This window comes from Oryctolagus cuniculus, chromosome 10 (genome assembly GCF_051225735.1).
Source record: "Oryctolagus cuniculus isolate XC-2025 breed Fujian yellow rabbit chromosome 10, ASM5122573v1, whole genome shotgun sequence".
NCBI lineage: Eukaryota > Metazoa > Chordata > Mammalia > Lagomorpha > Leporidae > Oryctolagus > Oryctolagus cuniculus.
In genome coordinates this window covers 69453158-69480046 of record NC_142876.1, presented here as the reverse complement: position 1 = coordinate 69480046, position 26889 = coordinate 69453158, and the positions used below count along the sequence as shown (strand labels likewise).

Genomic DNA, 26889 nt, shown 5'->3' with positions numbered 1-26889 from the left:
GAGTGAACCAGCAGGTGAAGATTCATATTCTCTTTCTCTCACAACTTCTCCCTCTTCCTCTCCCCACCCTCCCTATAACTCTACTGTACACCGGAGACCTTGTGCAATACTGAGTGGGGTATTAATTCACTCACACGAGCTGTCCGCTCAGCTGCCAGGCATTCACTGGTAGCTCCTTGCACTGCAGTTTGCGATGTATGTATCTAGCTCATCTCATGCCCCGAGGGTCCAGAGATACAGATCTTTTTTAAAAAAGATTTATTTTATTTATTTGAAAGACAGAGTTACAGAGAGAGGTAGGGACAGAGAGAGAGGTCTTCCATCTGCTGGTTCACTCCCCAATTGGCTGCAATGGCCAGAGCTGCACTGATCCAAAGCCAGGAGCCAGGAACCTCCTTCGGGTCGCCCACGTGGGTGCAGGGGCCCAAGGACTTGGGCCATCTTCTGCTTTCCCAGGCCATAGCAGAGAGCTGGATCAGAAGAGGAGCAGCTGGGACTAGAACTGGTGCCAATATGAGATGCCAGCGCTTCAGGCCAGGGCTTTAACCCACTGCGCCACAGCGCTGGCCCCTCAAATAAATCTTTAGGGAAAAATAAAAGGAAATTGGAGCTGAGAGGTGCATGATCAGCTTGTATCCAAGTTCCTGGTTGGCCAGCTGTGCTCATGACCTTCCTTTTGTCAGTGATGCTGTGCTCTCTAATGATTTTTTTTTTTTGGACAGGCAGAGTGGACAGTGAGACAGACAGAGAGAAAGGTCTTCCTTTTCTGTTGGTTTACCCCCCCCCCCACTGGCCGCGACGGCCAGCGCACTGTGCTGATCCGGAGCCAGGTGCTTCCTGGTCTCCCATGGGGTGCAGGGCCCAAGTACTTAGGCCATCCTCCACTGCACTCCCGAGCCACAGCAGAGAGCTGGCCTGGAAGAGGGGCAACCGGGACAGAATCCGGTGCCCCGACCGGGACTAGAACCCGGTGGGCCAGCGCCGCTAAGTGGAGGATAAGCCTAGTGAGCCGCAGCACCGGCCTAATGAATTTTTTATGATGGCCTGGTGGGTTTCAGTTGGTCTGCCCCATATCTGGAATTCTCCTGCCTGGACCTAGAATTTTCCTACACAGATCCTCCAGACAGTACTGGCCTACAGGGTTTTATCTGTTGGAGAACCAAATGACTTCTGGAGTCAGTTATTAGAACCTTGTTGGGACAGTTGTCTCACTCCCTCAGTTCAGTGAATTCCTTTTGATAAAGGACAGGCAAGGACACCTTGGGCTGAGGGAGACAGATGAGACTGGGTCCTGCCTTTACATTGGAGGGGTTTAGTCCACACACACACTGCTAATAAAGGGTGCAGCCCTTCTTCCCTCCTGTCAACCAAAGCACATGTCTAGAAACTTCACCCTTTGCCCCCACAAAAAAAAGTAGCATAAAAGTTTACCTGGGGCTGGAGCTGTGGCATAGCAGGTAAAGCCGCTGCCTGCGGCACTGGCATCATATATGGGCACCAGTTCCACTCCCAGCTGCTCCATTTCCTATCCAGCTCCCTGCCAATGTGCTTGGGGAAACAGCAGAGGGTGGCCCAAGTGCTTGGGCCCACATAGGAGACCCGGAAGAAGCTGCTCACTCCTGGCTTTGGATCAGCCCAGCTCCAGCCATTGCAGCCACTTGGGGAGTGAACCAGCGGATGGAAGATGAATCAATCTCTCTCTCAGTATCTCTCTCTTCCCCCTTTCAAATATATATATATTTACAAAAGCTAACCTGTTTAATATAAAACTCTTCCTATTGGAGCGAGCAGTGTGGTGTGGCGGGTTAGGCCACTGTCTGCATTGCCGGTGTCCCAGCTGCTCCACTTATGATCCAGCTCCCTGCTGATGTGCTTAGGAAAGCAGCAGAAGATAGCTCAATTGCTTGGGCCCCTGCACCCATGTGGGAAACCAGGAAGAAGGTGGCTCATGGCATCAAATCAGCTGAGCTCCTGCCATCGCAGCCATTTGGGGAGTGAACCAGCAGATGAAGATCTCTCCCTCTGTCTTTTAACTCTACCTTTCAAATATGCTTTAAAAATTAATAATAAAACTCTGTCTACAATAAGAAAGTATTCAGATGCAGTTCCTAGAAGACACAGCCTGTACCACTAGTCTCCCTATTTAAACTATACATGAAGTTATCCAGTTACTTGGAATAGATGTTTTACCACAAGGACATTCTGCAGCTCTGGCCAAATTGGAACCCATGTTGTGGAAACTGGAAGTCAAAGGGTTCTGAACTGACAGGATGGAGCTCTCCAGAGGGGCATCGAGAAGCCCTCTACCTCCCTGGGGCTGGGAAGCACAGGCAGCATCTGGGTGTTTGACACACTCTGGCCCTCTGGGTCACGTGCCCTGAGCGCTCTCCCAGCAGCTGTAGTGAGTCTGAGGGGCGCTCTTCCCAGGTGTGGCTGGAGACAGCCTTGAGCAGGCGCTCACTAGATGTCTTCTGCTCTCACTTTCTGCTGTGCCGTGCTGTTCCCTTTCCAGCTGCAGCTGTCACTTACCCTGGCCGGCCTCCACCCCCAGGCTCCTTCCCATGGGCACAGGTGCTGTTTTCCAGAAAGTACAAATGCAAAGATGCAGAGGGCTGTGCTGCACCACTTTGCACACGTAGGTGTTGAGCAGCACAGAGGACACTGTGGGAAGCCAGTGGAGGAGCAGGGAGGGAGGCCCAGGGGCTGCCAGGGGACTCGAACTGTGCAGCATCTGCAGCATGAAGCCCAAATGGGTGGGCAGCAGAGTAACTCCCCAAAGGGGAAGAGGCCTAAGAAGTCAGCTTGTCTACCCACCAAGGGCAATAAGCCCCTAGGGCATCCTGCCACAAACTCCCAGTCATGGTGGGACGCCAAGTGTGCAGAATCTACACTTGGACTAAGCGCCCAGCCGGAGCAGTGGGACTCCCCCGCCTCGGCCTCACGCACTCCTGCGGGCACAGCGTGGTGACACCAGACCCCTCTGTTCTAGAACTGTGTTCAGCAGAAACTTCTTTAGAGCCCAGGGACTTCTGACCTGATAAGTGAAAACAAAAGCCAAAAACCTAGGCTGTGACCTGCGAAGTGGGTTCTTTTCAGCAATGCCTGGTTTTCCAGTATGGGAAGAGGTCTCACAGTTGTCCTGCAACTCTGCACCCTACAGTGCCTCAACAGTGCCAGGTTTGTTGCTTCAGGGTTAAAGTGAGGGTGTCAGGCTGGGTGGTTTTTAGGTTACTCCTACCCAGAAGAGAGCACTCAAGAGAGGACACCACAGGCACCCACCAGAGAATACACTGAAACCTGAGCCACACGTCACCCTGGAGAAGAATCTTTGTGGAAACCAAGCCACCATTTTCCTCGCGTGGAGTGTGAAATGACTGATGGCCGTACCTCTGTTGATGACAAACCTAGTTATGAATATTGCATGGAAACAACAAAAAGTGCGACATGCCACATTTATTTGAAATGCAAAGCAAATTCTGTTTTATTAATTGCTATCAAGAAGCTGAGTCAATCTTTCAAAATTCAAAACGGAAAACCTCCAGGAAGAGGAGTGGACTGCGTTTGCACAGCCGTTTCGCGTTGCCTCGGCCCAGTCACTGGCGGTTCATCTCAGCTCCTCTTGGAGGAGAGGCCTCTGCTGGCCTTGGCAAGAGCAGGCACCTGGCACTTTGTTCCCAACCTGTAATGTCTGTGCCCTGTCAGATGCCGAGAGAAGCGAGGGACTGCGCAGGCGACTACCTGTGACAGGCCGTTCTCATTCTGCAGCGTACATCAGGATGCTCATTGAGCAAGAGTGAAGGCAACTGTTGCTACCCAGCATGGCCGAGGGCAGTCAGCATGGATGCAAGTGCACTGCCGTGTGTGTTGTTGGGGGGGGCGGGGGGGGCCCCAGCGGGGAAGCTGGCCGCCTCAGCCCTCACCACTGCCTGACGGCTCTGCTCACAGACTTGGCCTCTGCAGTTCCTTCAGAGCTGAATGCGATCCCAGGCGACACCCCGTCCACCCAGAGCCAGCAGCAGGAGTCTCCCCACTCTGGCCGTGTGACAGCCACCTGCGTGTAAACGGGCCCAGGATGAGGCACACTTATTCTCTGCAAAGTTCCGTCTTTGACAAAGTCGAGTGGTTGAGCAGTCTGCCCGCGTGTAACTTACTACCTCCCCCTGTCTACTCGCTGGTGCTGCCCACGTGCCTATAAACACCACCATCCCGTCCACGACGCTTCCTTAAGTGGCCTCTGAACCCTCATCTGCACTCCTACACTTGCGCCTCCCCGCCACTCCAGCAGTCTTTTCCATTGCACTTGGCCACTAACAGCCTACTATTCTGTCCCATGAAGAGAAGGATCTTTATCACGTCTTCTCTACCATAGCCCCTGTTTCTGAAAGGAAAACACACCTGGCATGTGACATGTGCTCGATAAATGTGGCATGGGTGAACAAATGAATGAGTAGTTTCAATACAGAAATGAGTGAGAAATACAAACATGGAACCATCAAGATGGCTTCCAGACACTAGCCTCGGGTGCTCTGAGCAGACACGTGCAGCATCCGGCCCTGCAACTTCCCTTCAAGTCAGGAGGTTACATCTACGCCAACTTCCTGCCGCCCTGAAACAGTGAATGCCTGTAGAGAGCTTGAGTGGCAGCACCTGCTGCTGGCAGGACCCGGCCCGCCAGCCCGGGGCTCCCACCCCAATCATGCGTTCCTCTCTGGCTCCCTCCCAGCTCCACAGGGCCTGGCTGCAGGGACCCTGCACAAGCTCAGCCTCCTCCATTAACAAACGTATGCGCGGATGGACGGAGACCCTGAAGATCTGTCATAGAAACTGCTCTATAAACACGAAGGGAGTCTTTATCACTACTGAGTTCTCACTCATTAATTTTTAACTACCTGCCTCTTTCACAGTAGGGTAGTTAACTTTTTTTTTTAATGATTTATTTTGTTTACTTGAAAGAGTTACACAGAGAAAGGAGGAGAGGCAGAGAGAGAGAGAGGTCTTCCATCCACTGGTCCACTCCCCAATTGGCCGGAGCTATGCCAATCTGAAGGCAGGAGCCAGGAGCCTCCTCCAGGTCCCCCACGTGGGTGCAGGGACCCAAGGACCTGGGCCATCTTCCACTGCTTTCCCAGGCCATAGCAGAGAGCTGGATTGGAAGTGCAGCAGCCAGGACCTGAACCAGTGCCCATATGGGATGCCAGCATTACAGGCAGCAGCTTTACCCACTATGCCACAACGCTGGCCGCGGTAGTTAACTTACTAGTAATCATAGTTTGGCAAATGCTTTATGCCAGTTATGCCAAGATAAATATTATTTCAAAAATCAAGGTAGGCATTCGATCTAGTTGGGATGCCTGCATCCCATATTGGAGTGCCTGGGTTCAAGTCCTGGTTCTGCTCTCCATTCCAGCTTCCTGCTAATGCAGACCCTGTGAGGTAGCACTGAGGCTCAAGTGGCCAAGGCCCTGCCATCCACATAGGCAACCCAGATGGAGCTCCTGGCTTTAGCCTGTGCCAGCCCCAGCCACTGCAGGCATTTGGGGCGTGAACCAGCAGATGGAAGGCTCTCTTTCTCTCTGTATCTTTAAAAAATTGTTTTTATATTTCACACTTGTCATATTAAGACCCTTTGGGGGCTGGCACCGTGGTGTAGCAGGTAAAGCTGGGCCTGCAGCGCCGGCATCCCATATGGGCACTGGTTCGAGACCCAGCTACTCCACTTCCGATCCAGCTCCCTGCTAATGCGCCTGGGTAAGCAGTAGAAGATGGTCCAAATCCTTGGGCCCCTGCACCCACGTGGGAGACCCAGAAGAAGCTCCTGGCTCCTGGCTTCAGATCAGCACAGCTCCAGTCTTTGCTGCCATCTGGGGAGTAAACCAGCGGATGGAGACATCTCTCTCTCTCGCTCTCTCTCTCTCTGTTTCTGCCTCTCTGTAACTGCCTTTCAAATAAATAAATTTAAAAAAAAGAGCATTTGACCAATAAAGAAAACTATGAAAACAACCTTTGTGATATTAGATATTCTTTTTTTTTTATTTTTTTAATTTTTTTGACAGGCAGAGTGGACAGTGAGAGAGAGAGAGACAGAGAGAAAGGTCTTCCTTTGCCGTTGGTTCACCCTCCAATGGCCGCCGCGGCCGGCGCACCGCGCTGATCCGATGGCAGGAGCCAGGAGCCAGGTGCTTTTCCTGGTCTCCCATGGGGTGCAGGGCCCAAGCACCTGGGCCATCCTCCACTGCACTCCCTGGCCACAGCAGAGGGCTGGCCTGGAAGAGGGGCAACCGGGACAGAATCCGGCGCCCCGACCGGGACTAGAACCCGGTGTGCCGGCGCCGCTAGGCGGAGGATTAGCCTAGTGAGCCGCGGCGCCGGCTGATATTAGATATTCTGTGCGGAGTATGTTACTGTTAATATCTAACTTTACACATTCTGGCTGATTTCGAGTAGCCGACAGCTACCAGTGGTTGAGCAGATCAGACGCAGCTAGTCACCCTCAGCCTGGCAGCTCCTTAACCCTCAGCCCTGATGCCCTGTGGTACTGACAAAGAACTCGGCACTGCTAAGTGTGGCATGTGCCACCAGCCAGTGTGGACCCTGAGTGCGCCCATTCCCAACCACTACTAACTGCTATGATTCAGAATTCAGTCCCCAACCCACTAAAGCACTCAGTAAACACTCACAACCATGCATGCCAAGTAGACCTTGGCTCTTGTAGAGCTTTAAGTATAAGTGGTCAAATGCACATGCAATTAGCTTAAAACACAGTGTAAGGCAATCTAGATCTCTAGGAAGTGAGCAGAAGCCCTGGGACTGTGAGGAGCTGTCAGTGCAGGACAGCGCCGCTGAAATGGATTTAAGGGGGCTGCAGGGGAGGGCGGGGCCCGGGTTTCTGCAAGCTCCATCTGATGACTCCCTGCGTCAGTCATCTCTGCCAGCACCTCAACTTGGTTAGGGCTTACTTCAAAAAGGAATGCAAAACCCCACGAAGCTGTGTCCTCAAGGAACGCTACGACCGCAGCGCTCTGGCGTAACCTGACAGCAGGTGGAACAGCAGGAAAGGGACACCAGATAGAACGTGAGCTACAGCGCAGTGGGTGAAGCCACCCCCTGCAGTGCTTGCAGCCCATGTGAGCACCAGTTTGAGTCCAGGCTGTTCCACTTCCGATCCAGCTCCCTGCTAATGCACCTGGGAAAGCAGTGGAAGATGGCCCAAGTACTTGAGTCCCTGCCACCCAATGTGGGAGACCTGGATGGAGCTCCAGACTCCTGGTTCCTGGCTTCACTCTGGCCCGGCCCCAGCAACTGCAGCCATTTGATGAATGGACCAGTGGGTGGAAGATTCTCTCTCCCTCTCCCTCTCCCTCTCCCTCTCTCTCTTTCTCTGCTTTCTCCCTTTGTTTATCTCACAGCGTAACTCTGCCTTTCAAATAATCTTTTTTTTAAAAAAAGGTGACGTACTAGTTACTATTGCTGAATTACAAATCACTGCACAACTGTGGCTTGAAATAAGAAACGTTTATTATCTCACAAGGTTCTGTGGTGCCCCCGAGGTGGCGCCATCATGTGGCTGCTGGCCGCAAAGGGCCTCCCTGAAGGCTTTCTGAGCGTCCTTGTGAGACAGTGAGGAGAGCGAGAACCAGCCCCGCCTAACCCGCAGTGTCCCTTCTGACCCGGCCACTGGAGTCACACGCCACCATCTCCAGCACGCTCAGATTCCACGATCACGGGCCAGCCCTCAGCAGGCAGGACACGGCCCACAGCAAGGTCACAGGCACAGCTCCCCAGGGCCATGGTGAAAGTGGCTACCCCAGGCCATAAGCCCCAGAGCAGAGCAGGGCAGTCAGAGCTAGAGCTGGCTTGGGACCTGAAGGGAATGTTGTGTTGCCAGAGGAATCAGGAGTGCAGTTTCGCCGTGATGTGGGGAACAGAGGCAGCATTAACTAGAAATGGGGAAAGGAGAGCAGTCGGATGTGGGGGAACGGGTCCTGCTGGGTTTAAGCGCACCCAGAAATGAAGAGGGATCCCCAAGCAAGGGGTCGACAAGCTTTCTGGAAAGGACCTATTGTAAATACGGCAGGCTGTGGGACCCCATCACTCTCGGTCACATGTCCTTCCAAAGGGGGGCATTTACAACCCAGTAAAAACACACAGACCACCTTGGCATGGGCTGAACAGAAACAGGTGCAGGCTGTGGGCGCCCAGCCCCGCCCCGGGTCACAGAGCCCCAGCAGGCCGGACCACACCAGGACCGACTGCTCACCAGTCACGGGATACAGTTTTACTGCAGTTAACTCTTCCTAGGACTAAAGCTTTTAAAAATACCCTCGCTTAACAATCACCTGGTGATCTCCCCCCAGCCACCAGGCAGCCTGAGCAGCTGGCCTCCACCAGTAATCACCGCACCAGGAGCTGGGTGCCCACGCTGCCAGCACCAGGGTGCTGTACCTGCTGTGTGGTTTGCTCAGCCCCGGGCAGGGTTAGCATCCGCATTTCACAGATGTGGAACCCAAAGCGTGACAGTCACGGGACCTGCCCAGGCTTGCTCATGCACCCCAGACAACCACCTCGCCGCCAGCAATGATTCCTTAGCCGCCTCCCTTTGGAGACTGAAGTTAAGCCAGGGCCTGCGAAAACCTCCTCTTACCACAGTGGGCGTGCGCCAAGGCTTAGCCATAACAGAGATTTGCACAGGATGACTCCGGGGGCGGGGCTCACAGCAGAGACACCGCCCCTTCCCAAAAGTGGGGGTAGAAAGGCCACAGGCAAGGATCTCCATTCCTTAGAAGTCAAAGAGCCACTGGCTCAAATCCAAAGCTGCTCTAATGTTTGCTTCTAATGCCAAATGGCAAGAGGGGGTGGGCAGTTCCACCCCTCTTCCTCCAGGAAAGGCAGGCTGATCTCAAAGCGCTCCTGGCACTGCCCCCACAGAGGCCACCCCACCAAGGTCAAAGCCCCAGGGCACAGACTCCAGGAAGGTCCGACAGGCTCCCAAAACCCAGCCTATATAAGAGAGAACTCAGGGTGGCCGGTGGCCTTGTGGTTAAGGTGCCAGCCAGGACATTCAGGTCCTCCACCAGAGTGCCTGGCTGTGAGTCCCAGTTCCAGCTCTTGGTCCAGCTTCCTCACGATTCTGACCTCTGGAGACAGCAGCGGTGACCCAGCCCCCACTGCTGCGGGCCTCTGGGGAGGGAACCAGCAGATGGGAACTGTCTCTCTGCTTCTCAATTAAATAAAACTTTTTATAAAGCAGGCCAGGTTCCTCTTGAACGTCATCCGGCAGTTTCCGGCTTGTGGGAGGGGTTGACACAGTAGCTGGTGTGCTCAGCTCCCGCTTCTGCCAAACTCAAGGGACCGAAATGAAGGCCAGGCTGAGTTCTGAGCTTGTTCTCGGCTGCTCTCCTGGGCGTCTCTCAGCATCCACGTGGGACCGGTTCCAGGCGGCCCCACATGCTGAAGACAGCAAATCGGCGGATGCTCAAGGCACCTCGGTGGACAGCACAGCATCCACGCACTCCCCCACGCCTCCTTCAGTGAAGACACAAGTAAGGAGAGACTACATCCCATTTTGTGTTCCAAAACAAAAAGGAAATGGGGATATTTTGCATTATTTGTTGTGCACATATAATAAAAAAAAATCTAGCTCCTGAATTAAACCCAAGCTGTGGGATCCATGGAAGATAATGAAATTGGAAAACAAGAAAAAATGGGGCACACCTGCAGCTCGAGGCCCCTGGCCCCAGCAAGGGCCCAAGGTGCCCTATAGGCCCGCAATGGCAGGTGTGCTGGGGGGAGGTGGGCTCTGCTGGTGGGGGTTGGGGCAAGCCCGGCCCAGGACCCCAGGGGATAAATCTCCAACAGCCTCCCTTCAAAAACAGCCAGGGAGGTGAGGCAGCCTCGCCCCCGCCCCCGGGGCAGGGCTCCGGAGGAGTGCCCCCTTGGGAGGAGTGCCCCCTTGCCTTCATTTGGGCCCCGGAGGAGTGCCCCCTTGCCTTCATTTGGGTATTCCAGACTCAGGGCAAATTAAAATAACTTCCTACTCAGTTAAAAAATAACAAAGAAAAGAAATCTTCCCACCACGGAAGCTAAATCGGTGAGAGCCAGGACGAAGTAGTGCATCACCGCCTTCCTGCCTTCCTCCTGCCCCCGTGGGTCTTCAGGCAGACCCAGCCTGCGGCCGCAAGCACCCTCACAATACAGGCGCAGGTGCGGTCAGCTCCGCTCGGGCCCTGCTGGGTGGCTGCAGTCTCAGGCGCTCTGCACCGACAGGTCCTCCACGTCGTCCAGGTCCGCGTTGAGGCGGCCGATCACCCACTCCAAGGCCTCCCGACCCTGCGAGAGAACAGTGCTGCTGTGGTGACCTGGAAGGAGACCTGACCTGCACCCCTCGGGCTTGTGTTCTAGAACATCTGCCCCCGGGGCACCCCAAGATGTGAGGCTGCCGGTGCCAGGGCGCCCAGTGAATACGAGAGGGACAGCACTGTTGAGAGATGCCCAGAAGCCCTAAAACTCCATCTGCCCGCAAAATACCCAAGGGCTGTGTGTAAGCCCTCAGCACTGGGGAGGATGAAAGTCGGGCCACCCTTTCTACACTGTCCCTGCTTCAGACATCACACATGTCCATGTCTCCCTGTAGAACAGAACCAGCTGTGTGAGTCGTCTCATAATTTCATAAACAGAGAGACAGAAAGATTTCCCATCCGCTGATTCACTCCCCAGACCCCTGCAAAGGCCAAGGCTGGGCCAGGCCAAAGCCAGGAGCTGGAAACTCCATCCAGGTCTTCCTCAGGATGGTAGAGACCCAGTTACTTGAGCCGTCACCTGCCTCCCAAGGTCTGTGTTAGCAGGAAGCTGGAGTCAGGAGCGGGAGCCAGGAATCAACCCAGGCACTGCAAGGTGGGCCAGGCCGAGTACCAGCCCCATGACAACTTTTACACTACCTCCATGAAGTCCCAGCTCCCTCGACACAAGCAGTGTAAGAGGTGGCTGGCCACTAGAGATGGCGTCTAGGGGATGGCTGGTGGCCCAGGGAATCCCCAATGGGCCCACTGCCTCCTGGAGGCCCGGCAGACCCCAACACCCTGTGAGCGAGGGAGGAGCCGTGGGTGCCCTCGGCCACTGACTCTCGGGTGCTATGTGGCTGCTCCTCCAGAGGGGCTCTTGGAGACAGAGTGGTGCAACAGCAGGGAAAAAGACATGAAACGGAATACACAGTACAATCCCATCTGAATTTAATAATGGAAGGAAGAGAAAAAACCACAGCGACACTTTCCCACGCATAGGGCATTCCTGAAGGCTTTGCAAAACAGAGCAGTCGGCTGAGGAGAGGGGCCCTCACTCCTCAGCAGACACCTGCACTTTTTTTTTTTTTACCATAAATATGTATTGTTTTGTATTTTTCTTTAAATTAATGCTGTTTTAAACATTTTTTATTTTAAAATCATGGAAAAAAGACTTTTTTTGCCTTTGTCGCTCAAAAATGCCCCAAAACTGCCACGAGACAAACAGGGAATAGAAATTTCAGGAACTTAAGAGGCCTCAGCAACTGCAAGCCAGCAGGTGCCGCTGGAATGCAGAGGCTGCTGGGTGCCATAGGGAAGGCAGTCGCGGGCCCCTAGGCCCAGCCTGCCCCAAGCGAGGCAGGGGACAGGCAGGCGGGGGTCCTCCCCAGCTGGCAGAAAGGGCAAGCAGGCCCTGGGGCCCCTCCCTGCTCCCCAAGGGGCGGAGGAGTCTTGTCAGAAACGGAACCAATAGAAAGAGATTTACAGGGATGCCGGGAGAAGGCGGCGGGCCACAAGGCCCCCGACAGGGGGGCAGGCAGCTGGCTCCCCACTCAGGGCTCACTCCCGTGGGTACCTCAGTCTCAACAGAGTCTGAGCAAGGGGACTGTGAGGGGCACAGAGGAAGGCAGGAAGCCACTGCGTTGCAAAGTACGGACTGTGGCAGCACAAGCGGGGGGAACGGGTCACATGGCGTCAGCTGAGGGGGCAGAGATGTCCTTTAGCAAGATCCCAAGAGTTGGCAGAAAAGAGGCGGGGCAGAGCAGGCAAAGGTTGGAGAGCAATCCGTCCAGGCAGCGGTGCAGGGTCGGGGTCCCCGCACAGGATCGGCGGGCGGGGGGGCTGTGCGGCCTTGTCCTCCTGACGGCGGAGCCTTCGCCGGTCCTAGGGTGGCGCCCACGACCTGGGAGGTCGCCCTGCAGGACCCCCGGGGGGGAGGACATGACCACAGGACAGGCGACGCCAGCAGACAGACCCCTCTCCACAGCCACACTCGCTGCATTAGGCTTGCTTTCCTTCCGTCCCATGAGGTGGGCGCCATCCGCCGCCCAGTGCATTTGCTGACTCGGGTCGAGTGAGTGCATGCGCGCGGGGGCAGACAGTCGGTGGGACGCGGGGCCCAGGGCAGCCCTGCATAGCGCCCAACAGGGACGCGGAGCTCCCAGGCAGGAGGGCGAGGAGCCCTGACACGGAGCGGGCACCGAAAGGCGTTTCCTCCTGAAGCAGGAAGACCCCCGAGGTGAGGCTGCCCAATCGCGTTGATTCCCTGCTGACCGTCCGGCCGCTGGGGCCCGAGGAAACCAAGGAGTGGTCGGGAAGCTCCAGTAAACGCCAGGAATGGCTTTGGCTACTAAGAGGATGCGGCCAGCGCTGGCCACGTGGCTGAGCTCTGGCTTGCTGCGGGTGAAGAGAGGGGCACACGTGCGAATTTGCTCAAAATGAAACCGCCGCACCCCGCCCATCAGATCAGTCTAGAACACTCTCTGGGCCTCCCGACGGAAGCTTCTGGCTGTGCACCAGTTAGGAGGAACGTTCTGGCACCCAAGGCCTCGGAAGGGCCGGCGGGAGCCACTGGGCCGCCTTCCTCTGATGCTAGGGCACAGCTCCAGCTTCCGCAGAAAACGAACCCTGCCATGGACCGGGGAAGGACTAAGAGGATGCGCCCAGGGGCTTGTCTCACCTGGCAGACACCAAGGAGCCCAGGCTGGAGGCCAGCATGCAGCCGCGTGGCTTCCACGTCCGCCCAGCCCACAGCCCACGCCCGCAGCGGCGATCTTGCCAACGTCCTGCCCCGCTCAACCGCGCCGTAGTTACCGCCGCTTATCCCACGAGCCCGGTGCGGCCGCCGTTAGCTCACAGCGCTCTCAGAGTTTTCAATTATCCACTCAATAGCGGCCCACCCCTGCAACAACACAGAAAGACGGCGACGTGGGGGGACACCGCAGCCGGGAAGCACCGCACAGGGCCCCGGATGAGCAGCTGGTCCCAGGGGCAGGCTGCTCCTCCAGCTGCCGCAGGGGCCCCATTGCCTTAGCAAACCAACCCGGCCCCTCAGCAGAGCACAGAGGTCCCCATCCTAACTCCCGAAGTCCGGGCCGCAGGCAAGCACCAGGCCCGACACCTCCACCTGCACCTCCATCCCATCTCCTGCTCCAACCACAGCAAGAGAGGTGACGTCAAACAGGGACTCCAGCTACTGGATGGCTCCTGTCCTCTGCGGGCGGCAGGCAGGGCTGCGCTCTTAAGCCTGGGATAAGCAAAGAGAGCCTCATCCTTTACTCTGATTTCTTCTCATAAGTCAGCTGCGGAGGCTCTGGCCTCACCAAGTACTCACGTCCTCCAAAAGAATCTTGCGCAGCAGACACCAAGGGCCCTAAGCCAAGCCCCGCAACCTTCAAGACGGTCAGGATTCTGCCTCCCCTGCGAGGGCTGCTGTGTGTGGCCTCTGTGGCCACACCTGGGCCAAGCTCATTGCTGCCCAAGTTTCTCAGATCTGGGTTTTCCCGCATACTTGGTTAGACTGGCTCTTCACCCGGTGACCAGCCGGGCACGAGTCGTCACCAGGTGCCAGCAGGTGGCCACTTAGCACAGAGGCAAGGAGGGAAGGAAGGGCAGCCTCAGGCTTCAGCCGCCGTCCTGGAAACAAAGCTCCACTCTTGACCAAAGAAAGGAGAGCAGGAGGGGCAGAGGCTAAGGGGAGGTCATGCAGCGGGAGGTGCAGGAAGCACCGAGCTGAGGCCCTGCCCGGGCGAGCAGCACCTACCGGAGTGAGAGGCTCGTGTCTGCCAAACACTCAGGCCTCTGCCATCAACTCTGTAGAGGGGACAGCAACCCAGACTGTCAGTGTCTGCCTCCGCACCAGTGACCCGGCACCCATGGAGCCAGCCCATGGCCAGCTTCCTGCCATCCATCCTTCCTCCTCTCCCCGTCAACTCATGCCAGTGGGGAGCTCTGCTAAACCACTTGATGCCTGTGGAACACCAAGCTCCTGAGAGCCCAGGCAGAGAATGCCTCTTCTCTCTCCAAAGCTGTGGTCTACTTGGCTTGGTTCCTGAGCCTCTCTGCTCCTTGGGCTCTTGGCCAGGTTTTTGCTCCAGGCCCACCTCATGCTTTTGCTGAGAAGGGCAGTAGTAACCCTCAAGCTCCCTTGGCTTCCCTAGCCAGGGCCTTTTCACACTAACTGTAGCGTTATGAGCTCGGATGTGGCATTAAAAGCTCAGCTCCAGGCTGACAGTCCCAGCGCTCAGGAAGACTCAGGAGAGCTAACTGCCACTTCATCTGACTCCTTCCATCCGAATCACACACAGGGCAGCTAGGACCAAGGCACTCACCTTCTTTGCATTGGACGATATCATGTTGGCCATTAAACTTTCCAGGTAGCTGCCAAGGCTAATGCCCTTCACGGTGATAATGGCTTCTTGTGTGAGCACGGTCCTGCGGAAGTACAAGAAGTGAAGGGGCTGACCAGGCCTGGGAGAGGGGCGGCCCCGCCCTGCCCTCCCCCTTGTTGTTCAATGCAGCAAGCCCAGGAGGAGATGGCTCACATGTCAGGGTTCTCTGGGTGGGGTGTATACACCAACCTCTCATTAACTGACACCAAATTTGTGAGTGTGATCTTAAAAAAAAAAAGGGAAAGAAACAATGGCTTTAGGTTCTATTGCACTTGAGTCTCTTCCCAACCCACCGCCCCTAGTTGTCCACCCCCAAATGAGCACTTATTGGGGTCAGCACAGAAGACACCTTTAGGCACAGGAGGTGCCACCATATTCAGTTCTAGGGAAACCAGAGCTTAGCGGACAGTCACCTGCCCTCTTATCATTCCCCATGCCCACCCCTAAGCAGGGATCCAGCTGTCACAGCAACTTTCAAGGTAAAGGACAAAACAGTCCCCAGGATCCACATAAAGGGGCAGAAAGCTTTCCAAGCCCCACCGGTGCCAGAGCCTGGTGTTGGAGCATCATCCTGAGGACTGGACAGATAGACGGAGTTCACAAAGACTGCAGGGGGTCTGGTCCCCCGCAGCATGGCTTCCTGTGAACAGTCTAATGTCTCCTGTGCATTTTATCGTCTGTTAAAGCCAATTTACAAGCTGGAGCTCTAGGACCGCACCACCCAAGCTAGAGTTTCTGTGCTGGCAACGCCCTGCTCCTGTGCAGCCAGATGCAGTGCACACACACACATACGCACACACACGCACACACACACACACACACACACACACGCAGCTCATCCACACCTGAGAAGTGGCGAGTGTGACTGGAGAACAGGATGTTTTTATTTTATTTTTTAAAGACTTTATTTATCTGAAAGAAAGAGGAGAGACTGAAAGAGCTCTTTCATCTGCTGGTTCACTCCCCAAATAGCTGCAATGACCATGGCTGAGCCAGGCTGAAGCCAGAAGCCTGGAACACCATTCTGGTCTCCCACATGGGTACAAGGCCCAAAATCTTGGGCCATCTTTGACTGCCTCCCCAGGTGCATTAGCAGGGAGCTGAATCATGGGCAAGAGCTGTGGCATAGCAGGTACAGAAACAACATCTGTTCTGGCATGCTGCCAGAAACACATCCAATAGGAGCACCAGTTCGAGTCCCGGCTCTCCACTTTGACCCAAACTGCCTCCTTGTAACTTCAGCAGCAGGATTGCTGGGACGAGGGTCCAGGACAGGGCAGGGCAGGGGGCGCATTGCACTGGGCAGGGCGTATACCCACAGCACCGACAGCCTGGAAGCTCTGGCTAGGGGCTGAGCCACTGGTCCTCAAAGCCTCTTCAAGGATCAAAGACACCCTCACGGGCAAGAGCTCCATTTCTGTCTTAGACACTGGTCCCACTAAAGCTGCTGGGAGGAGGGAGTGTCCCTGGGGCTACTGGGAGCACTGCTGCCACCCCAGGCCCAGGTCCCTCCCACCCTCAGCTGCAGACCTAGACTCTGCTACCTGCTATGCACAGTCATCCTGCAGGGCCTTCACACTCACGACATCAAATCCTACCACTCTCTTCTCCAATCCAGGACAGCCCCCCACTCAGCCTGGTGCCCACATCAGGGAGCGGAGTCACACTGCGGCCCCTCCTGCTCCCTTGCTCCCCAGGTGTCCCTCCGCAGTCACTAGCTGTCCACACCCCCAGGCCACCTCCTGCTTCCTGTCACCTGCACTGCCGCAATACCACCGCCCTACTGACCCTTCCAGCTGAGGTCCCGACACCTCCAGCCTCTCTCCACAAGGCCGCCAGGAGGGCAGTCCCAACACACAATCCAGTTATGTCACCTTCTTCCTGTAACCAACATGCAATGGCTGCCACTGCACACACAGGGGTCAGTTCCTCTGCCCTCTGTGATTCTGTCCCTGCCCCCTCCAGCCTCCACACACACACACACACACACACACCCCTGCCGCCGCCACACACTCCACCTTCTTCTTGGTCTCTGAGAGACCACGAGGCTTGCGGCCCTCTGAGTGGCCCACGCACCCTCAGGTTCAAGGGGCCACTGCTAGTCTCTCTGAAAATCCTGGCATCTGCAAGCCCAGCCTCCCTGTTAGCTCCCCGTGAGGTTCCGAGTGGCAGCTTCGGGATGCCTCTCCTCACCGTCTGCGTGGTCTAACTCTGTCCGCCCATGGGACCCTAACAGCGAGGCCAGACACCTTCCAGTTGCTGACTTTCCTAGCACTAGGACAACGCCTGGCTTCTGGCTCATGGTAGGCCTGACACTGCTGCTGGAACCAACACATGAACAATGACTCGAACCAGTGCCATGGTGCTGGGGACAAAGCAGGTGGCCAGATGAGGGGGACTCGTGAAAGAGGGAAAAGCCCTGCACAGGCACTGTTAGGATTTCACCCACATTTGCTCATTCCTATGTCTATTTAAAATAAAGAATATTTTAGGAAATGAACCATTTTCCTAGCCCTCGCGTGGTTCCCAACATGCTCTTTGGATCCACAAAAGGCCAATATACGTTCTTTAATTAAGAGAAGTGAAGGGGGGAAAGTGGCTTTAAAAATGACTGCCCAGGGCCAGCGCTGTGGTGTAGCAGGTAAACCCCACCTGAGGGGCCAGCATCCCATATGGGCACCAGTTTGAGCCCTGGCTGCTCCACTTCCAATCCAGCTCCCTGCTAATGCGTCTGGGAAGGCAGCAGAGGCTGGCCCAAGTGCTCAGACCCCTGCCCCCATGTCAGAGACTCAGATGAATCTCCTGGGTCCTAGCTTTGGTCTGGCCCAGCCCCAACTATTGCAGCCATTTGGGGAATGAACCAGTGGATGGAAGACTTTTCTCTCTGTCTCTCCCTCTCACTGTAACTCTGCCTCTCAAGTAAGTAAATAAATCTTAAAAAAAAAAAAAAAAAAAATGCTCGGCCGGCGCCGCTGCTCACTAGGCTAATCCTCCGCCTAGCGGCGCCGGCACACCAGGTTCTAGTCCCGGTCGGGGTGCCGGATTCTGTCCCGGTTGCCCCTCTTCCAGGCCAGCTCTCTGCTGTGGCCAGGGAGTGCAGTGGAGGATGGCCCAAGTGCTTGGGCCCTGCACCCCATGGGAGACCAGGAGAAGCACCTGGCTCCTGGCTCCTGCCATCGGATCAGCGCGGTGCGCCGGCCGCAGCGCGCCAGCCGCGGCGGCCATTGGAGGGTGAACCAACGGCAAAGGAAGACCTTTCTCCCTTTCTCTCTCTCTCACTGTCCACTCTGCCTGTCAAAAAAAAAAAAAAAATGCTCAAGGGATAGGCATTTGACACAGCAGTAAGGGCGCTGCTCAGAATTCCTGTATCAGATACCATATCAGAATCCCAGCTCCACAGCCGGTTCCAGCTTCCTGCCAGTGTACAGCCTGGGAGTCCGCAGGCTATGGTGTAAGTATCTAGACCCTTGCCACCCAAGTGAAAAACCTAGAATGAGTTCCAGGCTCCTGGTTTCAGCCTGGCCCAGCCCTGGTTGTTGGGGGCATTTGGGGAGTGAACCAACAGATGAAAGATCTCTTTCTCTTTCAAGTAAACACAAATAAGTAAATAAATAAATTTTAAATGATTGTTCAAGTCATCTCTGCTGCTGGGAATCAGTACAGTGGCTACGGGGTGGGGTGTGGGGGGGGATCAGTGCCCCTTGGGGGAGCTGGCCACATTCTGTGGCTGGACCTGCCTGCTGGTTCCACAGTGTGTGTACTTTCTTTTTTTCTTTTCTTTTTTAAAGATTTATTTATTTGAAAGGCAGAGTTACAGAGAGACACAGAGAGAGGTCTTCCATCTACTGGTTTAGTCCCCAAATGGCTGCAACAGCAGGAGCTGGGCTAATCCAAAGCCAGAAGCCAGGAGCTTCTTCCAGGTTTCCCACACAGGTGCAGGGGCCTAAGGACTTGGGCCATCTTCTACTGCTTTCCCAGGCCATAGCAGAGAGCTGGATCGGAAGGAGAGCAGCAAGGACTAGAACCAGCGCTGATATGGGATGCCAGCACTGCAGGTGGCTTTACCCACTACGCCACAGTGCCAGCCCCCGTGTGTGCACTTTCTAACAATCTATCGTTATGTACATTTTTCTCTATGTTTTTACACTTGAATAAAAAGATAAATACAATACTGCTAAATAAAGTCATTTTTCTATTTAAAAAACAAGTAATCACTTAGATCAGAGGCAGGCTGGAAATCAAATCAAGTGAAGGCATTACGCACCATCACCAAGAAACACTAAGCGCCTTTCTCATCTTAGGCCATTGCTTACATTGGTGGAACAAAGTTCCATTTTCTTTTCCGCTGGATCCACAACAGAATGCTCTTTGATGTATGTCAAAGTCCTACTGGTTCCCAAAATCTACAAAACAAAGCGAAACTGGCAGAGTGACAGGGCAACATTCCATTTCACACCATCAAACAGCACCACTCCATTTGTGGTAACCGCTCACTTGGGTATTCATCAGTGATGGGGCCGGGGCTGCCACACTGGACGGAAGAGACAAGACCCGTCCTCAGGTGCTATGCTTGGAACAAATGAAGGAGCTCAGCCCCAGCTGGTGCAAGACGGCGATGCAAGCTTTACCCAAAACCATTCGGTGAACAATCAGGTGAGGGCTGGGGAGCCGGGGCATGTATGTGAGACAGGGGCCGGGGACGCCCCTACACAGGGTGGTGCTGGGCAGAGAACCACCCCCAGGAAGGGACTGTGGGGGAGGTCAGGCCAGGAGGACCAGGCCCTGATGCAGGAGACTGCGTGCCAAGGTCCAGGAACCGGGAAGGGTCAAGAAGAGGGGTCCAGAGAGACCCCGGGCCTGACACCCGTGCAAGGACCCGGGCTCCACACGGAGGGGAAGTCGGGGAGTGTGTGGGCGGGGCAGGGTTGTCCTCACATTTACACTCTCAGGGCTCCCTGGTGGCACTGAGGCACAAAGCTGCTAGGGGCTGAATGTGGCGCCCCACCCTCATTTCTGTGTGGAAGCCCCAACCCCCAGCACCTCGGAGAGCGACCGGCCTGGACACCGCCGGGCTCCTGCAGGCTCACCGCTCGCACGAGGCTGGGCAGTCCCCACTCGGTGCTGAGCAGGCGCAGGCTGTGCAGCCGCCCCCGGCCGTCCACACCGCGCTCCAGCACGTCCACGCCCACCACGCACGGGTTCATCGGGTTCGGGTACTTCCGCATGGCAGCCTTGATCACGGTGTCCCATGGGTGGCTGCGGGGGAGAACGCAGTGGAAAGCAAGGGCAATGCTTGCACCACAGAACCCTGAACACAGCAGTCTGCCCGGCGCCCTTTGCCAGACCCACCCGCAGCGCCGCCTGTTGCCCCTGTGGGCCCAGAAAGAGATATTCTCTTCCACAGGCCAGGGTGCTGCCAGCCAGCGCCCCCCCCCTCCCCTGGCCCCACAGTCTACAAGCAAGCAGACTCTCTCACGGTGGGAATCCAATCCAGTTCTACGTGGGTGGCTGGAGCCCAATCACTTGGTTCTGATGTGCTTTTTTTTTGACAGTGTTTTTTTCAAAATTTATTAGTATTATTTATTTGAAAGGCAGACAGAAAGAGATCTCCCATCTGTTAGTTTATTCCCCAAATGCCTGCCATAGGTTACACTGGGGCAGGCCACAGCCAGGAGCCAGGAGCCGGGAACTCGATCTGGGTTTCGCCGATGGGTGGCAAGGACCCAAGTGCTTGAGCCATCACAGGGTGCTCATTACAGCAAGCTGGACTCAGCAGCTGGAACCCTGAACCAAACCCAGGTTCTCTGATGTGGGACATGGGTGTCTTAACCCCTAGGCCAAATGCCCGCTCCCCTGATGTCATTTTTAATAGAACCAAGTGACCAGTAATTTACCTTATCATCATAAAACTCTTGTCCTAGGTGAAGAAGTTGGCAGCAGCAGTGGCCAGTGGTAAGCGGGTCTCCTCACTTATTCTAAGACATCTGGCAGCCTCTACATTGTGAGGGTCTAAACTTCCCTCTCCTCAACCAGAAAAGCTTAGGCTCAGTTTTCCACACTGTGGAATCAGGCTGCTGAGTCACTGTGTCTGCTGCTTTAACAACAAGGGGTGAACCCACAGGGATGTGGCCGGTCCTGATCACCATGTAGCACAGAGAAGAGTCCAGTCTTGTCTTCTCTGAGCTAAGGGAGGAACACCCAGAGGGCATAGTCGATCCCAGATCTAAGGAAGGAAGGGAGGGGAATCTAGAGATACACGAACAGCAGAAAGGATCCTGCTGGGGGACTTCCAGGTTAAGTTCCCTGGGCTTCTTCCCACAAAAACCAGTACTTAAGGCACAATAGGCTATGCCTTCTAAAATTAAGCTTAAAACTGTGTAAGTGTTGAGCAGTATCTGCACTGGGCTTATCTGGATTTTTTAAATATTTATTTGGAAGACTGAGCATCAGAGAGAAGGGGAGAGACAAAGAGAGAGCTTCCACCTGCTAGTTTACTTCCCAACTAGCTGCAACACCCAGGACTAGGCCAGTTTGAAGCCAGGAGCCAGGAACTCCATCCTGGCTTCCCACATGGGTGGCAGGGGCCCAAGCACTTGAGCCATCATCCGCTGCCTTCCCAGGCACACTAGCAGGAAGCTGGATCAGAAGCAAAACAGCCAGAACTCAACCCAGCACTGATATGGGATGCTGGCATCATGAGAGACAGCTTAACCTGCTGCACCACAATGCCAGCCCCTATCTGTTTCTTTTATATATGCACACACACACACACACACACATAAAAAAAAGTCTTGGATCTTTCCAGCTGATGACTGAAGCTCAATACAAAGTGCTTACAATATGCACATTGTAATTCCACTGACAAGTGCAGGATGACCACACACATTCACACTGACATCGAAGACGAATGGAGGGAAAGGGCACACAGCACTGTGCCATCTTTTACACGCAAGAGCCTAAGGCTGTGGCACACACCATGGTTGCAGAAAACAGCCTGACACCCACTCAAGTGGCAAATCCCAACAAGCCTGGCTGCATCAGGCGGTGGAAAAGGTGTGGGAAACAGGAAGGCGTGCCCCGTGGGTGGACACTAAATGGTCACCAGCACTTCTGTTTACCTAGAAGGATGAGAATGGACACACCCCCACACCTGTGAGTACTTCAGACAGATTCAGGAATTCAAAGAAGGGGCAGAGAAAGGTCTACCCAGGATCAGTCCCTCGCATTGCGCCAGGACCACCGGAGTCTGAACTTGTCCCCAGCAGGCAGAAGAGAAGCCTGTACCGCCACCCAGCGTGGATGTCTGCTCCCGCCCCTGCAGGCTTCCTTACGCACCTGCAGCTGTCAGGAAGATGGCACAGGAGGAGTCTATGTCTAGCATTAGGGGAAGGGAAGTGGGTACGGCCACGGCTGAGCCCAGACAGGCTGCTGGAGGATAACCTGGGCCATGGCAGCAGCCACTCAATATCCTAGTCCAGGGGCCGGTGCTGTGGTGGAGTGGGCTAAGCCTCCACCTGCGGCGCCAGCATCCCACATGGGTACCATTTCGAGTTCCGGCTGCTCCTCTTCTGATCCAGTTCTCTGCTATGGTCTTAGAAAGCAGTAGAAGATGGCCCAAGTCCTTGGGCCCCTGCACCCACATGGAAGACCCGGAAGAAGCTCCTGGCTCCTGGCTTTGGATTAGCCCAGCTTCAGCCATTGCGGCCTTTTGGGGAGTGAACCAGTGGATGGCAGATCTTTCTCTGTGTCTCTCCCTCTCTCTGTAACTCTACTCTCACACAAATAATGTCTTTAAAAACAAAATCCTAGTCCGACCGCTCTTGCATATTACTAAATTTTGTTTAAAGATTTATTTTATTTATTTGAAAGAGTTACAAAGAGAGGCAGAGCCTCTTCCATTCCAGAGCTGGGCGCATCTGAAGCCAGGAGCCAGGAGCTTCTTCCTAGTCTCCCACGCGGATGCAGGGGCTCAAGAACTTCTGCCATCTTCCACTACTTTCCCAGGCCATACCAGAGAGCTGGATCAGAAGAGGAGCAGCCTGCCTGGGGCTTTAACCCACTGTACCACGGCACTGGCCCCATATTTCTAAAAGGTACATAATAAAGAGATTTTTGGCTTGAAGATGTAGGCAGACACAGACAAGATAAAGGGCTCAGCAGTTCCTAGCCTGAGGCTACTGGCCTTCCCAGGGCATTGACATTTACACCAGCGCCCCCGGGGCAATCGAGGCAGGCTCCAAATCACAGCTTGGCCACGGGTTCCTCTCCTGAGTCTACAGGATGAAAAGGTAAAATTGTCAGTTTTAGTTGCACTTGACCCTGAGGACTCTCCTCTTTGATACTGTGTGAGAGGCAACAGGCTTCTGCTGGAAGCAAGTTCTTGGCCGCCCCAGGGCACTGTGCTTGCCACCCACCAGGCCCCCGCCTGGAAGAACAATGCAGAAACAGAGCACTTCTACGGCAGCATTTTCCAGAAAAATTAACCAGTGATACTTCAAGGACAACTCACGGTATTTGCTGCCAAAGATTGAATCTGGGCCTTCGATTCTAGAATATTGGGATTTTAGAAAACTTGGATCCACTACCAGGACCCTGAAGACTGCCCCAGACTGCAAACTCGGTGAACACATGGATTCCAAATGACCAGTGCAGGATGTCGCGAAAGCAGACCTGGCAAACTCGCTCAGAGCACAACACAGGCCAACGAGTATTCATTGAAGTGACAGCTCAATACTCATTAGGGTCTCAGAGTTTATGTTACAACCAATTTAAGAAGTAACTGGGCCGGCACCGCGGCTCAATAGGCTAATCCTCCGCCTGCGGCACCAGCACACCGGGTTCTAGTCCCGGTCGGGGGGCCGGATTCTGTCCCGGTTACTCTTCTTCCAGTGCAGCTCTCTGCTGTGGCCCGGGAGTGCAGTGGAGGATGGCCCAAGTACTTGGGCCCTGCACCCGCATGGGAGACCAGGAGAAGCACCTGGCTCCTGGCTTCGGATCAGCGCGATGAGCCGGCCACAGCGCGCCGGCTGCGGCGGCCATTGGAGGGTGAACCAATGGCAAAGGAAGACCTTTCTCTCTGTCTCTCTCTCTCACTGTCCACTCTGCCTGTCCAAAAAAAAAGTTACCACTCAGGGCCGGAGTTGGGGCACAGTGGGTTGGGCCGCTGCCTGCAATGCTGACATCCCATATGTGTGCGGGTTTGGGTCCCAGCTGCTCCACTTTGGATCCAGCTCCCAGCTAATGCACCAGGGGAAGCAGCAGAAGATGGCCCAAGCGCTTGGGCCCCAGCACCCATGTGGGAGACCAGGAAGAAGCTCCTGGCTCCTGGCCCAGCTCCAGAAATTGTGGCCATTTGGGGAGTGAAAGAACTCCCCCCTCCAGCTCCCCGTAACTCTGCTTTTCAAATAAATAAATAAATAAAAAGGTCACCACTCCTTTTGTCATAGTAGCAAGAGCACCCACAGAAGAGACTATTAAAACACACCTCTGCCAACAACGTGGCTGTGTGGGGCTGGAGCCTACACAGCCTTCAACCGAAACCATAAACCTGTATTACAAAGCACTGAATGCAGACAGAGGTGTGAAAACTAAGCTGTCTTCTAGCAAGCCAGACATCACAAGCCAAGTGCTACTTTGGGGGAAAGAGAGTTTTTTAAAACCTAAAAATAGTGTGTTAAAATAATAGGCTCATTATTTTTAATGTTCATGAATAAATAACTTGTCTACTATGGTAAATAATGATAGGTGTCATCTACATAAACCAAAACTGTCTGGGGTGTCCAACATCTTACAAGAATGCAAAGAGGTATTGGGGCTGAACAGCTTGAGATCTGCTGGCGTCCCTGGGCCTTTGACCCATACACACACACACACACACACATTGCGCCCGCGCGCGACGCTGGCCACTGCAGCGTGCTCTGTAAGAAGGGGGAACCCTGATGTCCTTTCAACAAGAGAAAGGGCAAACTGTGGCACATTCATGCAACGGAATGTCACCCAGCTATTGTGATCTATGTATACATTTGCATAGACCTCTATCTCACTATGGACAGTTCTCAGAAATGTACTGATGGGGCCAGTGCTGTGGCGTACCAGGTAAAGCTGCCACCTGCAGTGCCGGCATCCCATTTGGGCGCTGGTTTGAGTCCCGGCTGCTCCACTTCTGATCCAGCTCTCTGCTATGGCCTGGGAAAGCAACTGAAGATGACCCAAGTCCTTGGGCACCTGCACCCACATGGGAGACCCCGGTGGAAATCCAGGCTCCTGGATTTGGTCTGTGTCTCTCAAATAAAAATAAATTTAAAAATTCAGAGGTTTTGAAACCAGCTGATATTAATTTTACATTTAAAAAGCCAAAGGATCCTTCCATTTTGTGAAGTTGGTTTTTTTTTTTCCCTCCCGGAAATGAAATGCTGAAAAATCTTAAAGGGTAATCTTGGAGCGCCATGGATCAGATTGAGAGGAGGCATCACTTAGGTCTGGATGGCCTGGACGGCCTGGAGGCCTACAAGGAAATTCAAGGCCAAGGTCCCCTAGGTGCCTTCTTCCCACTCAGCTCCCTCCGGGGCCATCACGGGCTGCGGACCCTTCAGAAAACAGCCCCAAGGCTCAGATCGCCGGCACTGCATGACATCCGCAGGCCCGTACCAGCTCAGGAGACCCCCTAGCCCCTAGCCCCAGCACGCAGCACAGTGCACCCAGGTCTCAGCCCGCCCCCGTTGGGGACGACGCCTGCCCGGACCCCACCCCTCGCACCGCCCTCCTCCGCCAGTAGGCCCAGGCAGCCCGGACCGGCCAGCTCCGCCTCCCCCGTGCGCTCGCCCCGCAGCAGCGAGTCCCCCGCCCGCAGACTACCATCCCTCAGGGCTGCGGGTCCCGAGGTGGGAGCGGCCTCTGCGGGGCAGACCCAGCGGGGCTCAGGAACAGAAGCCGGTGTCGGCAGAAAGCCCACCGCGGCCCGCGGCCCGGCCTCACCCGAACACGTGCTCCGAGCTCCAGATCTTCATCGTCGCGGCCGCAGGGCGCGCGCTCGGAGCCGCTCTGGACCGGGCATCGGGAGCGGGGGGCGGGGGGTGGGGAGTGGGCGGGGCGTGCGCAGGCACCGCCCTCCGGCCACGTGATCCGCTGGCTGCGGAGGCTAAAAATAGGGATGCGGGCGGCCGCTGTGAGGTTCGCAGTGACTTGCGCGGCTGTAAATATGGGGCCTGGGGGCTCGTTCCCAGCTCGTCCACTTTCTCCCAGAGCCTTTCCGGCTGCGCGGTTTCCGCTTGGGCAGTATCGTGAAAACCAAAAATGCCAGTCCTGCTGGAGGACCTCCCCACAGGGGTAAAGAGAAAGGAAACAGAGCGCGGGTAGCTAAGCTGTAACCAGAATGCGGGGCGCACCACAGGCGGTCGGCTAAGGAGGAGGAGGTTGCTCTCTCCACTCCCCCAGGCTCCCCGCCACCCCGCGCACGCCACTCGGCAGCTCACCCTCAGGGTCCAGCCTCAGCTTCAGCACAAACCCCTCCCAGCTCACCCTGTCATCGCGCAGCCCAGCTTTAGCTCAGACCCCCAAGCCCCTTCCCGCCCCTTTGCACCGTAGAAGCCGCTAAGGGAGCGGCCCCCTCTCTGCTGTGTGTTCACCTGGGACTGAGCCCCTTCCGGACTTCGCTCTTCTGAGTAAACCTGGTCTGCTGTGGCTGCGTGCTCTGTCTCTTCTTTGCTGACAAGGGACGTTTCTCGAATCTTGGCAACAGAAGGGGTTTGCAAATTGCAGCCTGGCAGGACCTTGGTGCTGGGTCCCTTCCCTCCCTGGGACCTCGGGAGGTGGGGCTGCCATCTTCCTTGGTAATGGCATTTACAAGAGGCGGCTCCCAAAGCCTGGAGGGAAAAAAATATTCCTGGTTTATAAACTAGAAAGGGGGCTTACTTGGCCTTTAAAAACAGCGCCTATGGGGTCGGCTCTGTGGTTCAGTGGGTTAAAAGCCACAGCCTGCAGTGCCTGCATCCCACGTGGGCACCAGTTCGAGTCCTGGCTGCTCTGCTTCTGATCCAGCTCCCTGCTAGTGCACCTGGGAAAGCAGCAAGTGCTTTGGACCAAGTGCTTGGACCCCTGCTACCCACGTGGGAAACCTGGAAGAAGCTCCTGGCTCCTGGCTTTGGCCTGGCCCAGCCCTGGTTGTTGCAGCCATTTGCAGGGTGAATCAGTAGGTGGAAGACCTCTCTCTCTGCCTCTCCTTCTCC

General features: G+C 55.2%; 1 protein-coding gene across 11 annotated transcripts; it reads right to left on the bottom strand.

Moving 5' to 3' along the window:
• Positions 1 to 7493: 7493 nt before the first annotated feature.
• PRELID3A (PRELI domain containing 3A) lies at positions 7494 to 26389 on the bottom strand. 11 transcript variants are annotated; one of them, XM_070050520.2, is made up of 8 exons: positions 25640 to 25702; positions 24758 to 24850; positions 19753 to 19921; positions 18979 to 19068; positions 14819 to 14889; positions 14606 to 14708; positions 12955 to 13176; positions 11205 to 12671 (listed from the first exon to the last, which is right to left on the bottom strand). In XM_070050520.2, exons 3-7 carry the CDS (start codon positions 19888 to 19890, stop codon positions 13123 to 13125), a joined length of 456 nt encoding a protein of 151 aa, XP_069906621.2. In that variant the 5' UTR covers positions 19891 to 19921; positions 24758 to 24850; positions 25640 to 25702; the 3' UTR covers positions 11205 to 12671; positions 12955 to 13122. The 11 variants fall into 11 exon arrangements, with proteins under 11 accessions (XP_089161494.1, XP_089161496.1, XP_089161495.1 ...); XM_089305368.1 differs by lacking the exons at positions 11205 to 12671; positions 24758 to 24850 and adding an exon at positions 7494 to 10326 and having other exon boundaries at positions 25640 to 25783; XM_089305369.1 differs by lacking the exons at positions 11205 to 12671; positions 12955 to 13176 and adding an exon at positions 10205 to 10326.
• Positions 26390 to 26889: the final 500 nt, after the last annotated feature.